This window comes from Leptodactylus fuscus, chromosome 6 (assembly GCF_031893055.1).
Source record: "Leptodactylus fuscus isolate aLepFus1 chromosome 6, aLepFus1.hap2, whole genome shotgun sequence".
NCBI classification, from domain to species: Eukaryota; Metazoa; Chordata; class Amphibia; order Anura; family Leptodactylidae; genus Leptodactylus; species Leptodactylus fuscus.
The window spans coordinates 23965523-23982020 of NC_134270.1; the positions used below are offsets into that span (position 1 = coordinate 23965523).

The window sequence follows — 16498 nt, forward strand, 5'->3', positions numbered from 1 at the left end:
GCTGTGTCTGTGACACCTGTCATTTATTTAAATGGGCATCGGGTGCATTCTTTTGCAGTCCGTGCCCTCCCTTCCCTGTCCGCAAGTGAAGATGTCCGACTTCTCAATTGGACAGAAAAACCCGACATGCAGGGTTCTTCTGTCCGCTTGAGAAGTCAGACATCTTCACTTGCGGACAAGGAAGGGAGGGCACGGAGTGCAAAAGAACGCACCCAATGCCCATTTAAATAAATGACAGGTGTCACAGACACAGCTAGTGTCCGCTCCTAATGTCCGTGCCAGATTTTGAGCAGACACTACCTGTCGGACACTCAGCTTTTGCTGGGGATCACCGGCACCCGGAGCAAGCTCTGGGGCCGGCCTCCCGATATCCGACAGCCAGAAGCCTTGTGAAAGCTCCCAGGCCTGGTAATGGCTTCTTTTTTTTTTTTGCATTGCATTAGTGATCAGACCCCCTGGTGTTCAAGACCCCTAGGGGGTCTAATAAATGCATTAAGAAAAATGTTAAAAAAAATAAATTCAAATCACCCCCCTTTCCCTAGAATACATATAAAAGTACTTTAATACTATGAAACCCATACATATTAGGTATCACTGTGTCTGAAAACGTCCGGTCTACAAATCTATAAAAATATTTTTCCCACTAATGGCAGACGCCAAGGTTGTCCCTTATCTCCTTTAATTGTTATTCTTTCTATTGGCCCCTTGGCGTGTGCTATTAGATCTCATACCGATATCTCTGGTAGATCTCCTATTATATTGCTTTATGCTGATGATATTATTTTATCTTTGACTAATCCTCAGCTGTCATTACAATCGGTTCTTACTTTGATTGAACGATATAGCGCTATTTCCCATTGTAAATTAAATATGGTTAAAACTCAGATTCTTCCGTTGAATCTGCTGGAGATTTCTTTGCTTAAACAGAAATATGCATTTCTGAGGCAGATCGAATTGGTTGGGCAGAATCGCAGCTTTTAAGATGCTTCTTCTTCCTCATTTATTAGATTTGTTTTGTATATTACCTATTACTCTCCCATCTGCGGTTTTCACTTCTGTGAATGGCCTACTTACTAAATTTATTTGGGCAGGAAAGAAACCTCGCCTCTCTCGTACAATTTTGATTAGACATAATTTGCTGGGTGGTCTTGGAGTCCCAGATATTCAGGAATACCATATTGCTACCCTTGTGTCTTTATTAAAGGGATTCTACCATTAAAACCTCTTTTTTTGTGGATAAGGCGTCTGAATAGCCTTTAGAAAGGCTATTCGTCTCTTACCTTTAGACGTGGTATCCACTGTGCCGTTCCTTAGAAATACCAGTATGTAAATTAGTTCTCTGAGAGTGATGGGGGCGTCCCCGCTGCTGCTCAAGAACACGATCCTGCGACGCCTCTATCTTCGGCTGGATCCTCCCCTTCTCTGTTGTCTTCCTCCTGCGTCACCTCCAGGGCCGCCGATAGGCCGATACTACTGCTACTGGCGTCAGGGGCCCGGCCAAATTTAAAAATGGGGGGGGGGGCCCGGGCCCCCTGGCGCCGGCAGCAGTCATTGTATGTCCTGCTTGTTTCAACTCGGATCTGCGTCCAGAGGACGCAGATCTGAGTTGAACACATACGCGGCTGAAGCGAGGAGCTGACACTGGTCAGCTCCTCGCTTCGCCGCTGCGCGCCTCTCTCGCTGACACATATGCGGCTGGCCTAGCCGCATATGTGTCAGCGAGAGAGGCGGCAGCGGCGAAGCGAGGAGCTGACCAGTGTCAGCTCCTCGCTTCAGCCGCATATGTGTCAGCGTCAGCGAGAGAGGCGGCAGCGGCGAAGCGAGGAGCTGACACAGGTCAGCTCGCTTCAACCGCTGAAGCGAGGAGCTGACCTGTGTCAGCTCCTCACTTCGCCGCTGCCGCCGGCTACCCGGCAGTGTAGACGCGATGTGATGACGTCACATCGCGTCTACAACTGTGCGCCAGTAAGAGAGAGAGGCGCGCAGAGAGCAGCGGGGGAACGAGGAAAAGGTAAGTGTAATGTGGAACGTGAAACTGGGGGCAGATGAAGGAGAGGACGGCATGACACTGGGGGCAGAGATGGAGGGGACATAAATCTGGGGGCAGAGATGTGGGGACATGAATCTGGGGGCAGAGATGTGGGGACATGAATCTGTGGGCAGAGATGTGGGGACATGAATCTGTGGGCAGAAATGGAGGGGACATGGATCTGGGGGCAGAGATGGAGGGGACATGGATCTGGGGGCAGAGATGGAGGGGACATGGATCTGGGGGCAGAAATGGAGGGGACATGAATCTGGGGGAAGAGATGGGGGGACATGAATCTGGGGGCAGAGATGGGGGGACATGAATCTGGGGGCAGAGATGGATGGGACATGAATCTGGGGGCAGATGAAGGGTGTATATGAAGCTGGGGGAGAGACGGAGGGGGGACATATAATTTACGGGTGACTGTAGGAGGATTATACAGTGTGTGGGCACATGAAAAATTAAAGAGTGGGCGGAGTCAACATAACAGTGGGTGGGGCTAAATTTCCCGCGGCGCGCAAAGCCAGTCACAATCAGCTCCCCACTTATCCCTGCACGGAGAACTGCCCCTTTTTTTTTAATGGCCAGTTCTTCGTGCAGGGATAAGTTGACAGCTGATTTTGACTGGTTACCAACGTATCCCGGCAAGGGAGGCCAAAAATGCAATGTGAATAAGCCCTGAGGATTTATTAGGAGGGCTCTTATAGATGGTGTTGGCTCTCTATAGGCGCTGTCACACGTAGCAGATTTTACCTGCAAATAGAATCTGATTAAGCCTTGTAATGCTGCTAAATAAAGGGAAATGTAATACAGAATTGGTGTGTCGCAAAATAAGGTCGTTTTAAAATGGCGGGGGGGGGGGGGGGGCAGACACTTAGGCTGTATGGGGCCCCAAAATTCCTGATGGCGGCCCTGGTCACCTCCAACGCCTGCGCAGTTGGCTCTGCCAGTGAGACACTAGTAGAGCCGACTGCGCATGAAGGCAGTCGGCCATTTTTGGGAGGCCGCTCTTGCTCTTGTAGTTCAATGCAGGAGAAAGCTCATATTGTACCGCCCATTAATACACTATATGGTCCTGTAATTATTCCTTGATTATTACCACTATAGTTTTTGGGGCGACTTGAGCACGAGGGTTATTCCATCCATATTATCTAACTTACTTTAATTTACTGTGACCTTCCTTTGTTTTTCCCTTTCCTTTTTGTTTCTGGTCTTGTCTTATGTTTTCCCCTTTATATCTACTTATTTGATAATTAATGTAACTTAATTACTGCTTGTTTGTTAATGTATGATTGCTGTACTATAAAAAATGTAAATACCGTATATACTCGAGTATAAGCCGACTTTTTAAGCACATTTTTCATGCTCCTCGGCTTATACACGAGTCAGGGTCCACAGAGCACAGAAAACTGGAAGGACCTGGAAGGGGGAGGTCCTTTAGTGCTACTGCTCTGTGATTGGCTTGTCATGAGGTCACATGACTGTGATGTCATCAAAGGTCCTGTAGCCACTGGTATGTAACATCTGCAGATAAGGTTGAGTCTAAATCCTAGTAGCTCCGCCCACACCACAGTCCGATCACATGGTCATGACGTCATCAGAGGTCCTTTAGCTCACTAGGATTTAGCATCTACCCTGCAGATGAGTGGCCGGGATTCATTGTGTCTTATGAAAGATGTCTGTTGTATGGAGGAGAGGAAGCTCCAGTAACGTGACACACAGGGACCTTCCTTTACTTACTCTGCCTAGTAATGTCAGGCATTTGGGGTTATTAATTTAGTTTCAGTAACTCCATGTGCCTCACATTAATAGCAGTTAACCCCATCATGTCCTTCATATTAACCCCTGTCTGCCCCATATAAGGGTTACTAATATGTGAGACACATGAGGGGACTAATGAAGGACCATAATTATGAAGATACCTAATTATTACCTCCATATGTCCCACATATCAGTTAGTATTATGTGAGGCACACGGGGGGTTAATGTGAGGGACATGATGGGGTTTACTGAGCTGCAATGCACATGACCAGACTATCTGCAATGGTGGATCCCCCCCCCCCTCGGCTTATACTCGAGTCAATAAGTTTTCCCAGTTTTTTGTGGTAAAATTAGGGGTCTCGGCTTATATTCGGATCGGCTTATACTCGAGTATATACAGTAATCCCTTAATAAAAAAAATTATGCCTTATGCATCTCCGTACACAGGGGGATGCGACTTTTTGAAAAACATTTTGGGGTAGTTTGGGATTTTTGTTAAGGGGTTAAAATATAAATAAAACCATATAAATTTGGTATCCCCAGAATCGTACCAAAACATAGAATACAGGTGACAGGTCACTTTGTCTGCACAGTGAACGCTGTAAAAACAAAGCCTGTAAGAAAGTCACACAAATCCCCCCCCCCATTCTGAATATTTTCCAGCTTCCCAGTACATTATACAGAATAATTAATAGCGGTATCATAAAGAACAATTAGTCCTGCAAACGTTAAGACCTCATATGGCTCTGAGAGTGGAAAAATAACAAAGTTATGGGGTTTGGAAGGCAGGAAGTCAAAAACGAAAATCTAAAAATGCCCACGGCGGGAAGGGGTTAATATTTGTGTAGTTGAAGAGTAATTTTGGTTACCGCACAAACTTCCCCACCACACACAGCAAGTGCAGGCCAGAGGGATGATGGGGGCAGCTTCATGTTGTAGTGTGTGATGTGCTCTTCCTCGTGGTCACCAGGAGGTGGCGACAGTTCATAACTAATCCTGCCATGCTCCGTCAGTATCAGTGAACAGTTTCGAGCTTTAAGCTAACGCTGTTTTTTTTGTTATATTGCTCTCTAGATCAGAAGAAAACTCGTCTTGGAGTGGCTATGTGGGCAAAATGTTCATGGCAGCTTCTACCTACCTCCCAGCCCAGGTATCGGACATGATGAACCAGGACCGCGCCTTCGCCACTGTTCGTCTTAGCTTCTCGGGACACAAAAATGCTTGTACTCTTGTGACGTAAGTGCCTTACACCCTGAAATACTGGACATGGCCGCCCGGGGGTAAGATACTGATGCAACTCCTCTGGTTTCAGAATACAGAAACTACCCCGACTCCTAGTCTCCTCCTCCAGTGGCCACCTCTACATCTATAACCTGGACCCTCAAGATGGCGGAGAGTGCGTCTTAATAAGGAAACACAGGTAACTTATGGAGGATATGGTGGACGGTCAGTGGTGGTGGGACTGTAGAGGATAGTTAGAATGGGGGGGTGATATCCACAATAGTCAGAAGGCAACTCCTCCTGGGTTAAGTGATAACGTTGCGCTAAAAAGTTTACACACCCCGGCAGATTTTTCGTTTTTTTGGCCTTTTTTCATAGAATATGAATGATGACACCCTATGGTTGGTAGTTGGGTGACGCCATTTATTGCCAAACTTCTGTGTTTTCTCTTTTTATATCGTAATGACAACCAAAAACATCTCAATGACCCTGCTCAAAAGTTCACCTACCCCGGTGATTTCGGCCTAATAACAAGCCCCAAAGTTGACCCTAGATCTACGGGAAAAGGTAGATGAACTGGATGAACTGTATAAAACAGGAAAGGGGTCCAAGCAATGGATAATGCCGGTCAGCCATGTTTACACTGTGATTAGCAAATGGGAACTCAAGGGCTCTGTAAAAACTAGAGATGAGCGAGTACTCTTTGGATCAGCCGATCCGAACAGCACGCTCGCATAGAAATGAATGGACATAGCCGGCACACGGGGGGTTAAGTGGCCGGCCGCCGTCAAAGCGGAGTACCAGGTGCATCCATTCATTTCTATGGAGCGTGCTGTTCGGATCGGCTGATCCGAACAGTACTCGCTCATCTCTAGTAAAATCCAAACCACGGTCAGGTAGACTAACCAAAATTTTGGCTGCAATTGCCCCAAAAACTGTTCAGAATGCAAAGAAAAACCTACACACAACATCAGCTGAAATCCAGGACTCTCTGAACGCTATCGGTGCGGCTGTTTCACAATAAGAAGACACGTGAAGAAAAATGGGCTGCATGGTTGAGTTGCCAGAAGAAAGCCATTACTGCGCAAAAATCTTCATAAGGCTCCTCCTCCTGGGGCATGTGGGATCTAGAATAGTTACAAGGCTCCTCCTCCTGGGACATGTGGGATCTAGATTACCGATAAAGGCACTCCCTCCATCGTTACCATATCTTCTATAACTATTAGGGTCATGTTCCTGGACGTGTCGGATCTAGAATAGTCATAAGACTCCTTCTCCTGGGACATGTGGGATCCAGAATAGATATAAGGCTCCTCCTCCTGGGACATGTGGGATCCAGAATAATTATAAGGCTCCTCCTCCTGGGACATGTGGGATCCAGAATAGATATAAGGCTCCTCCTGGGACACTTGGGATCTAGAATAGTTACAAGGCTCCTCCCCCTGGGACATGTGGGATCCTGAATAGATATAAGGCTCCTCCTCCTGGGACACGTGGGATCCAGAATATCTATAAGGCTCCTTCTCCTCTTAGGACACGTGGGATCCAGAATAGATATAAGACTCCTCTTAGGACATGTGGGATCCAGAATAGATATAAGACTCCTCTTAGGACATGTGGGATCCAGAATAGCTATAAGGCTCTTCCTCCTCTTAGGACATGTGGGATCCAGAATAGCTATAAGGCTCTTCCTCCTCTTAGGACATGTGGGATCCAGAATAGCTATAAGGCTCTTCCTCCTCTTAGGACATGTGGGATCTAGAATAGTTATAACATGACCCAGGAGGAGGAGCCATATATCTACAGTAGTAATAAGGCTCCTTTTTCTGGGTTGTGTGGTATCTACAATAGTTTTTAGGCTCCATCCTGTGTCATATGATATTTACAATAGTCGAAAGGCCCCTTCTCATGGATCGGGAGACGTCTACAGTTGTCATAAGGCTCCTTAATAAGGCAGCAACAGTGTTTGAAGAAAAATTTGTCCCGATCTGTTAATGTGAATTTGTTAACTCGGAAAGAGGTGGCTTTAAGAAATAAACAAAACCTGAATAAATGATCCCTTTTAGGGATGACGCCACATCAAGATGGCAGCAGTGGAAGAAACGGTTGGTTTTATTTTGTGTTTAGTTGGCAACAGTGAGATAGTGAAAGTGAAAGTACAGAAGTTAAAGAAACATGTAATGATGTCATATGTGTGGATATTTTCTGTGCAATGTGCTGTCACTGCCCTACACACGGCTGACACATGACATTGCCGTGTGCACAGCTTCTAAAACTATGTGGTCTAAACTGGCACCTACCTGTATGAATATTATGCTAACATTTCTGGTATATGCGACCTAAACAAGTCACGTGGATAACGCTGCAGTCAACAAATATGATTTAAATTGGCTTTTGGCAGTCAGAAATTATTTTCAATGATTTTTAATAATTAATGTGTATTTTATTGCATTAAATAAGTATTTGATCACCTCCAACCAGCAAGAATTCAGGCATTCATGGACCTGTCAGGCCTCGTTCACATCTGCGTTAGGGCTACAGGAGAATAGGCAAACAGCTTGGTGAGAAGAGAACAACTGTAATGGAAGAAACACAAGATGACTGTCAATCTTCCTCGGTCATGCAAGATCTCTCCTCATGGGGTAAGATTGATTCTGAGAAAGGGCAGGAATCAGCCAAGAACTACGCGGAAGGACCTGGTCAATGACGTGAAGAGAGCTGGGATCGCAGTCTCCATGATTACCGTTAGTAACACGTTACGCAGTCATAGATTACAATCCTGCAGGGCACATAAGGTTCCCCTGCTCACGCCAGCACATATCCAAGCTCCTTTGAAGTTTGCCAATGACCGTCTGGATGATCCAGAGGAGGAACAGGAGAAGGTCATGTGGTCAGATGAGACCAAAATAGAACTCTTTGGTATCAACTCCACTCGCTGTGTTTGGAGGAAGAAAGATGAGTACGTCTCCAAGAACACCGTCCCAGCCATGAAGCATAGGGGTGGAAACATCATACTTTGGGGGAGCTTTTCTGCAAAGGGGACAGGACGACTGCACCCTATTCAAGGGAGGATGTATTGTGAGATTTTGGCCCTTTCCCTCAATAATTGAAGATGACTGGCAATGACTAAAAACAAACAGGCAGCGCAACTGCGTAAGAAGCATTGCAAGGTCCTGGATGGGCCTAGGCAGTCTTCAGACCTGAACCCAATCGAAAATCATTGGAGGGAACTGAAACTCAATGTAACCCAGCAACAGCCCTGAAATCTGGAGAAGATCTGTATGGAGAATTAGGCCAAACTCCCTGCTGCGGTGCGTGCAAACTTGGTCAACAACCGCAGGAAACGTCTGACCTCTGCAACTGCAAACAAAGGTTTCTGTTTTGCTATTGCATCAAATACATATTTCATACAAGACAATGCACATTCATTATTTAACTAAAGGATTTTCGGGATTATTTTTTTTAGATTCTCTCACATTCTTTGTAGGTGGGAAAACTTGCAAAATTGCCATTGTATCAAATACTTATTTTCCCCATTGGATTAAAAAAAAAATTGTCAATGAAATGGTTACTATGACTGTAGTGTGTATGTAAAATATATGGATGTGGCTATGTATATGTACCTATACACTAACCGCTGGATCTATGCACTATCCCCTGATACACAACGTTCCTCCTCCCTCCCCACATTCCTGAAATGGTTTGACCCTTTCTTCTCTCAAAGCGCTCCATGCTCTCTCTGTCTTCCCTTGATTATTATCCAAAATCGTGGCGTCCCGTGAAACCTGTTCCATTATTGTTGGCACTGGATTTAACTCATTTGATGAAGTACAAGAGTTTGTGCCAAATTTCCGTGATGAATGAAAACTGGAACCGTTTATTATTACGACAAGAAACTGATTTATAAAAGCCATCACGGAATGAAACGAAAGGTGAGCGAAAGAAAAGATAGTCGTCGGAATCGACACTACTTTTACGCTGGCGGCACAACTTTTATGGAAACAAATGGAATATATGAAAGGTAACGTCTGTCCTATTGGATCATAATCACGAAATTGGTGAAGAGGTTTACAACTTTTACTCAACCTCGAAAGGAAAGGTTGTCGACGAAGAAACCAGAGCAACAGCCGACACACTGGGATAAATACGATATAACGTCTGCCGTTCAATTAAGTTTATAGGAACGGTACCTATAAATGGCCACATCCCAAAAATATAACTGACATATGATTCATTAAAAGTGGCACACAAAGGGTAAAAAAAAAAAACCCGTAGCCACAGTCCAGTGCAGAGCTTATCCCCCACTCCTCAGAGATGTGCGGTATTACAGACGACAATGGCGGCTTTCTCCGTATACACTCCAGTGTTGGAGATATCATGGCGATTGGTTTCAGCAGTGCTATCTCTCCATTGTAAGGACGGGCCTTGTGGCCTAGCATCCTCGCTCCAGTACAAGGCTATAGAAGAGTTCTGGTTATGGGGCTTTCCTCACCGCCCAGTGATGACATCAGGATGTAATGCCGCCTTTCTGACAGTGGAGAGATATCTGTGCCGAAACTAACAGTACCGATATCTCCAACACCAGTCCCACATATCAGTAAAGCTGACAGTGTTAGGAGTATTTAGGTTCTTTACTTTCTATTTTTCTTACCTGGGGAGTTTTTGGCTGCGCAGTGTCTGGGGTGGCATCCTGGCGCTGCGGGGTTGTCCTGTCGTGAGTATTGGTGCACACCTTCTGACTTGCACGCGCGCACTGATGGTAGGCAGCTTTATCTCCTGGTTGATTAGTCTGTCCTCCCATTTGCACCTGGGAGGAGTGGTCTCTACTCTGTATTTAAACCCAGGCCTCCCATGGTTCTGTGCTGAGTGTCGCTTTTACAGAGCTAGGCCTTAGCAGGAGGAGTAGGTGGTGTTCTGGGATAGAGGAAGTTCCGTGGTTGATTTTTGGGTGAACGAGTTGGTTTGTGTGTTTTCCCTTCTGTGTTCACCAATCCTCCCTCTGTGTATAATTGACTGTGTGAGTGAATTGCCTTATCCTTTGATTTCTACTCAGTTTCCCTGTGTTTGTTTCCTAGTGTAAGGTTCCTTCCCATATTGGTTTGGGGGAATCCTTTCCCACATTTTTCCTGTGTGCTGCTTGTGTTGTTAGTCAGCGCACACCCTTGTCAGTCCCTGTCAGTAGCAGCTTCACTTGTTCGTTAGGGGTGACCCCCTTTAGTCTCCAGTCCCTAGAGGTCTTATAGGGCATTCCTTCTCCCACTTCCCTCTAGGCCTACGGTATCAGTGAGAGAGGAGCTGTCGGGGTCAGGCTTAGCCTGAGTACAGCCGACCCACACCCGTGAGGCAGGGACCAGGATAGCTAGTGGGAGTAGTGCAGGGCGAGATTCCCTACTGCTATCCCTTAGCCCCGTTGCAGCTACCTGGACTGACATAACAGACAGTGCGCTGAATTTGGCACATTGTCCGCTTTCTAGCGGTATGTAATACGGTATATCGATGAGGAAGTGACAGGTCCTCTTTAAATAAATCTCCTGTAGTATTACAGCAACGTTTGTCGATATTTCCAGTATCCCTGTCATGGCACTGCGGGCTCTGTCCCTGCTTTTGTCTCCCCTCTCTATATTTTTTGTAGTGCTTATGACACTGAGGTGGGAACACAAGACAGCTGAGGGTCCCTATGTAAGAACAGTTATGGACCCCCTTGTTTTTCAATATCTCCCTTACATCTTAATAAAGCACCAGTAAGAGCCATGAAGTTCATTGGCTGAAGTATTTGCCCCCAATCTAAGAGACAGTAGAAAGCTGCACAGGCCCAAACCAATGCAATGCCTGTGCCCGTAGCCTCTCCACCTACCCCTGATGATTGTCTGAGAGGCTGTCAGGTGATGATGGAACCCCCTCTCCCCCCTTTGATTAAAACTTCTCGAATTGGGTTTGTTCAGAACAAATTCACCCATCTCTAGTGGCTCCAAATCCAGAAGGGGGTTCTTGGTCACATTAGGACATCAGAAATGTGCAGTGTTCTGGCCATAAGCAGCACTTCCTCTGGACCACCATATAGGCGTTGCAGGGACAATTTGTTATTTTACCCAACTGCAGTCCACCCTTACTATTGCGGTAGTTGTAGGTGTCGAGGAGTGGGATACTTACTGCAGGATACAGTGGAGCAGCCATTTTGTTCAGTGGCTTCTCTGCCCCAGACCGATTAACTGTGAAACTTCCTGGACAGCGCTTCACCTTACAACCAAGAACCAAGTGAGCGGCCTGCCCTGCTGAGGTTGGTGGCAGGAGGTAGTATAATCAGGAGGAACTGGGGGAGAGGTACTGCATATGCTTGGAACTGGGAATGGTATCAGTAATAGCACTAGGCCTTGACGTGTTTGTACCCTCACTCAAAACACTTACCCAGTGAGTTGTGGAGGCCATGTATGGTCCCTGCCCCATAATAGTTGTTCCATAAGTCGACAGCAGTGTGAACCTTTCTCTACACTGATCCATCCAAGCACAGGCAAAATTGTCCAGCACATGGTGATATAACGCAAGGAGAGCTGACCTAGAGAAATAATGGTGGCTACGTATTTTCTGAGGCTGAGCAAACACCATGAGTTGGTGAGACGCAAAAGTAGTACGGCAGTGAGCACAGTAGTAGCAATTTGTCAGGTGCATATTAGGTTGAAGAACCATTGGACAATTGGGTGTATATTGTTTTTGACGTCGCCTTATGTTGGAATGAAGGAGGAGCAGACAGCGAAGATGATGATAATGAGGACCATGTTTTACGTGTGGATATGGCTTGGTTACAAGAAAGCTCATAAGGAGATGGAGTAGGATGGTCTTGCTTACTTTGTCGCCACTGCCAATTCTATTTCACCAAACGGTGGAACGGTTTTATGCTGGTGCAGAAAGATGTAGTTCCCGCATTTATGCCTGCACTGCCATGCTCTACTTTCTGCTTGAGGTGACCACACATAACCACTGCCACCTCCGACAGAGATAGAAAAGTATCTGTAATGCCGCCACCACCATCTGAGCCTGCCTCTGCCTGGTTTTTTTTTTTTTTTTTAATGTTGTGGCCGTACCTCTACTCGGCTTGTCACTACCATCATGGTCAGTACTCACTTCCTTTCATTATCCCCTTGACCTGGTTACATTCTAATAACCAATGTGATTGTCTTCCTTGCCACGTTTTTCAGACCTGTCATCATGGCCAAGGGATTCTTGCATTCCCTCCTGTTTCCCACATCTAGATTTCGCTATCGGCACCCCACCTCGTGTCACTACAAACAACTTTGTCTTCCTCCTGCACATCAAAACAATGACTCTTCTCATCCAACTCATCAAGAACAGAACAACTAGGAGGAATATCTTTTTTTATAAGCACAAGGATGGTGTCTTTTCATCAGTAGGGATCAGTGTCAGCGAAGAACAAGACCGAGCAAAATGGACTTTCGGAAAATGAAGTGGTACAACAGAGGAGGTGCACACAGAACCCTAACAGAGTCGTGGCATCAGAGACAGACGTAATATTCTGCTGCAACTGAGGTGACCAAGACAAGTGATCAAAAGTTTTTCTTCATTCTCATGAACTAGAACAAACCTACAACTACAGGAGATGCTGCCAAGACCAAAATGGCTAACAAAATCTGCTTTAGCACATGCGGTGTCAGAGAAATTGTCACTTTTTTTTTTTTTTTGTACAGATTGTATGGAAGTTCTTCTCCCTTCTGTTCAATCCAATCTTGGCTTTGGCTCAAAAACCTGCAACAAAAAAAACTGTATTCCTGCAAAGTGAGGCCTCCGCCTTACTTAGATAGTGCTTGTCCCTAACTCTAATGATATCTCCCTATATTACAGAAGTGTATCCTCCTCTCCTATACGAGACTGGAGTACAGCAATTGCTTTCTCTCTTCCACGCCCCAGGGCTGGCACTGTAAGCAGAACGTCCCCATTTTCATCTCCCCCAAAAGGCTCCTTTCTGTACATAATCTTATATAGGGCCTATGACGTCTTCACCCTCCTCTCATAACACCGCACAACAACAACAACAAAAAAAACTTTTGTCTGCTACTGGACAAAAACCACTTGTCCTATACTAAATCGAGTCTGCGGATTCCAAATCTTAAGTCAGAATTGTTGTAACGTGTCAGGAAATTTTGCTATGCATACGTATGCCTAAATGAATTAAGCACTTGGACAGCATTGAATGATTTTGAACAGAACGCGTTTTACGCCAACAATGACCTGATCTACGTCAATGTTTTTGTACTGTCAGAGTAGTCTCAAGGGGGCAACTTAAGTATATTGGACGATAGACAAGTTTAACGATAAAGACTCGAGTCCATGATGCATTCAACACAGAGACCAATTGAACCTGGGTAGAAGCATACCGTTATGGTGGACATCGCACCTTTTAATACCCAATGGAGTGGGCGTAAATATACAATTAAAGGGGCTCTATCAGCAAAATTATGCTGTAAGTGCCCCACATATGCCTGAATAGCCTTTAAACAGGCCATTCAGGCACCGTTAATCTTATTTTAAACCCCCCCCTTCCCCGTTTTAAAATGAAACCATAAAAACATATTTGTAAATCATACCTGAACGTGCACGCTGGGCGGTCCTCCACGGTCTGACGTCATCTTCGGTCCCGCCTTCCTCTGTTTTCTTCTTCCAGTGACGTCCTCCTGTCCTGGATCTTCTCCGCCTTCACCTTCTGTTCTTCTGGCGTGTTGTGTTCAAATCCCGCGCGTGCGCAGTATCGCTCCCTCCAGAGCGCTCCTGCGCACGCGTCGGCGCCATTTTTGTTGTAGTTCTAAGTACCCCTTAGAACTACGCGAGCGTACTTTTTCATTCCGGAAGAAAAGAAGATGAAGGCGGGGAAGAGTGAGGACAGGAGGATGTCGCTGGAAGAAGAAAGAAGAGGAAGGCGTGACAGCAAGATGACATCGGAGGACCGCCCAGCGTGCACGATAGGTATGATTTACATATGTTTCTATGGTTTTATTTTAAAACAGGAGGGGGGGAGGTTTAAAATAAAATTAGTAGTGCCTGAATAGCCTTTTTAAAGGCTATTCACACATATGTGGGGCTCACAGTAAAATTTTGCTGATCGAGCCCCTGTAAACAATAAGCAGTTTTGGGTCATGTTTCCAATGAGAATTTCCCAAAAGGTAACTTCCCATCGCATCATAGCTGAAGTCATCTTGCTACGTGACAAGTCAAAGTCCCAATGACTATTTAATATTCATTTTTTTCCATCAACTTTATCTAAGTCATATTATCTTTATTATGCCAGTTTATTATTCTGTTATGCTGGTAATTCCGGACACGAATGTCGATTTAAGTACTGAAGACTGGACAAGATGACTTAGGTCAAACAGGCTGAGAACACAGGCCTTGCTGGAGAAATAAGAGTATATACATGTATAGAGGAACATACAGTATACAGGATAGATAGATAGATAGACAGACAGACAGACAGACAGACAGACAGACAGACAGACAGACAGACAGACAGACAGATAGATCTACTTCCCCATCAGGAAATGTACTGGAATATCAAAATTTCAAGAAGTCTCATTTTTCACTTTAGAAGTCTTACTTGCGCAAGGCCCGGACTGTTACAAGTTCTTCAGGCATCTGCTTTTGTGTTTATGAATGGTTCTATTTTCTAAAACCAGCAGTAGTCCCCCATCATGTTGGGATTCCAGCGGCCATGACACCTGTTCTACATTGTAGAAATATCTTTATGGAACCGCTCTCCATGTTCGTCACTTACGGGTCCCAAGTTCAGCTCTTCTGTTCCCAACGATGTTCTTCACTACTAGCACAAATCCATCCCAAGCTGTAAGTTCCGGAGGTTGAGTTTTGTTCTGAATATGTCATCCATTAGTTTTCATGTCATCCATCGATTTCGGGACCAATAAAAATTCCAGCCTTTATTTTAGCCTCAGTTTTCAGTCTGATAAACTTCTTCAAATACTGGAAACCATTTCCATCAGCGTCAAGAGCAATTACAAATTTTTTCATTAACCCAAGTTGAATGTGACGCGGTGGAAGATAAACTTGTAGTGGATGGACCAGTGACTTGTGTTGTACTTTGTGCTCGACTCGGAGAGGCCATTGTCTCATTTTGTAATGGTTGTTGTCATCACGACTATTCCATAGGTACGAGAAATAAATCTGCCTTATGTACCCCAACTCTAGACCAAGCAGTTACCGCTTTCAGGTCGGCACAAATTTTCCATTGATGTTCTGACTATTTGATCATTTCCAAAATTAACTCCATAGAAGCATGGGTGTCCTTCATTCCAACCACATGAGCCAATGGAACAGATAGTTTTTCATTACCATTGTGCAACAAGACGGCTTTCAGACTTGTTTTGCTAGAGTCTATGAATAGCCTCCATTTGTTGGGAACGTGTGCACCATCTAACTCCATATCAAGCCCATTTGTACAGAAACAGACATCGCATAGTGTGCAACTAACTTGGTGTGTCGATGACGAAAGTGTGAAGTTGTGGTGCTGGACTGGTCTGGGCCTGTCCATTGGAATATTTCCAATATATAATGCATTAATATTAATATTAGAACTTAAAATCTAGACGTGTCAGGCAAATTCCGAGTTCATGTTTGGAATCAGCACAATCATTTTGGTATACATCACATGTTTTTCTCTCAGTAGCAAAATCGTTGTTGCGCGGTGTAATTGGCACAACTTTCATCTGGTGACTGCAAAATCCTGCCTGTGACACGGGTCATGTGACCTCTCCTCCTCACGCCTTTTCCAGATGTTTCACTTGGCTGCTGCCATTTTTGCCAGAACGAATTGCAAACGTTTCGGTTTAATCAGTAACTTTTGAGAAATTTGGGTGGAATCCATTTGATATAAACAAGTTCACCCATCTCTCATTATGTGTTATCCAAAATGTTTGGAAGACTCCTCCTCCTCTTGGGTCATATGATATCGAACTCCTTCTGAGTCTTTCTGGCATCTAGTCATGAGGTGTGTCTTCTTGGCTCATGTGATATATGTGATCATAAGGCTCCTCTTATGGGGGTCACATCTACAGTCGGTATAAAGCTCCTCTTCCTGGGTCACATGACATGCCGGGTTCATAACCTTGGTTTATCATCTTGTCTTTTCAGCCTCCTTGGGAAGTCGGATGGTGATGTGGAGATTCCCACAGCCGTGTCCTATGCAGCCACTGTGGCCAGGCCAAGCAACGCCCCCTCCACGTCCACGGTGACAGGTGAGACCCGTGATTGAGAATGTTGGGTTGTCTTTTTGGCATTCGCTATGTTAATAACTCTTTTGTTCCTCAGGTTACTCGGAGGATGGAGGCGCCCTTCGTGGGGAGCTGCTACCAGAACATGAGTTTGCCGTGGGTCCGGTGCAACTGGATGATGAGAAAGAGTTTCCTCCTGTGAGCATTCAGGGTCCTTGAGATGTGGCCTGGGGTGGGGAAGGCGCAGTGACCCTTACAT

At 45.4% G+C, this 16498-nt stretch overlaps 1 protein-coding gene and 1 pseudogene across 1 annotated transcript in view; both read left to right on the forward strand.

Annotated features, from left to right (window-relative positions):
* The window catches only part of WIPI1 (WD repeat domain, phosphoinositide interacting 1), a 32772-nt gene that overhangs the window by 15060 nt on the left and 1214 nt on the right, over positions 1-16498 (forward strand). The window contains exons 9-12 of the mRNA XM_075279562.1: positions 4865-5026; positions 5103-5210; positions 16160-16263; positions 16337-16437. Coding sequence (XP_075135663.1) covers positions 4865-5026; positions 5103-5210; positions 16160-16263; positions 16337-16437 — 475 coding nt within the window. The remainder of the gene's footprint in view (positions 1-4864; positions 5027-5102; positions 5211-16159; positions 16264-16336; positions 16438-16498) is intronic.
* On the forward strand, positions 1671-1785 carry LOC142211063 (small nucleolar RNA SNORA17; annotated as a pseudogene).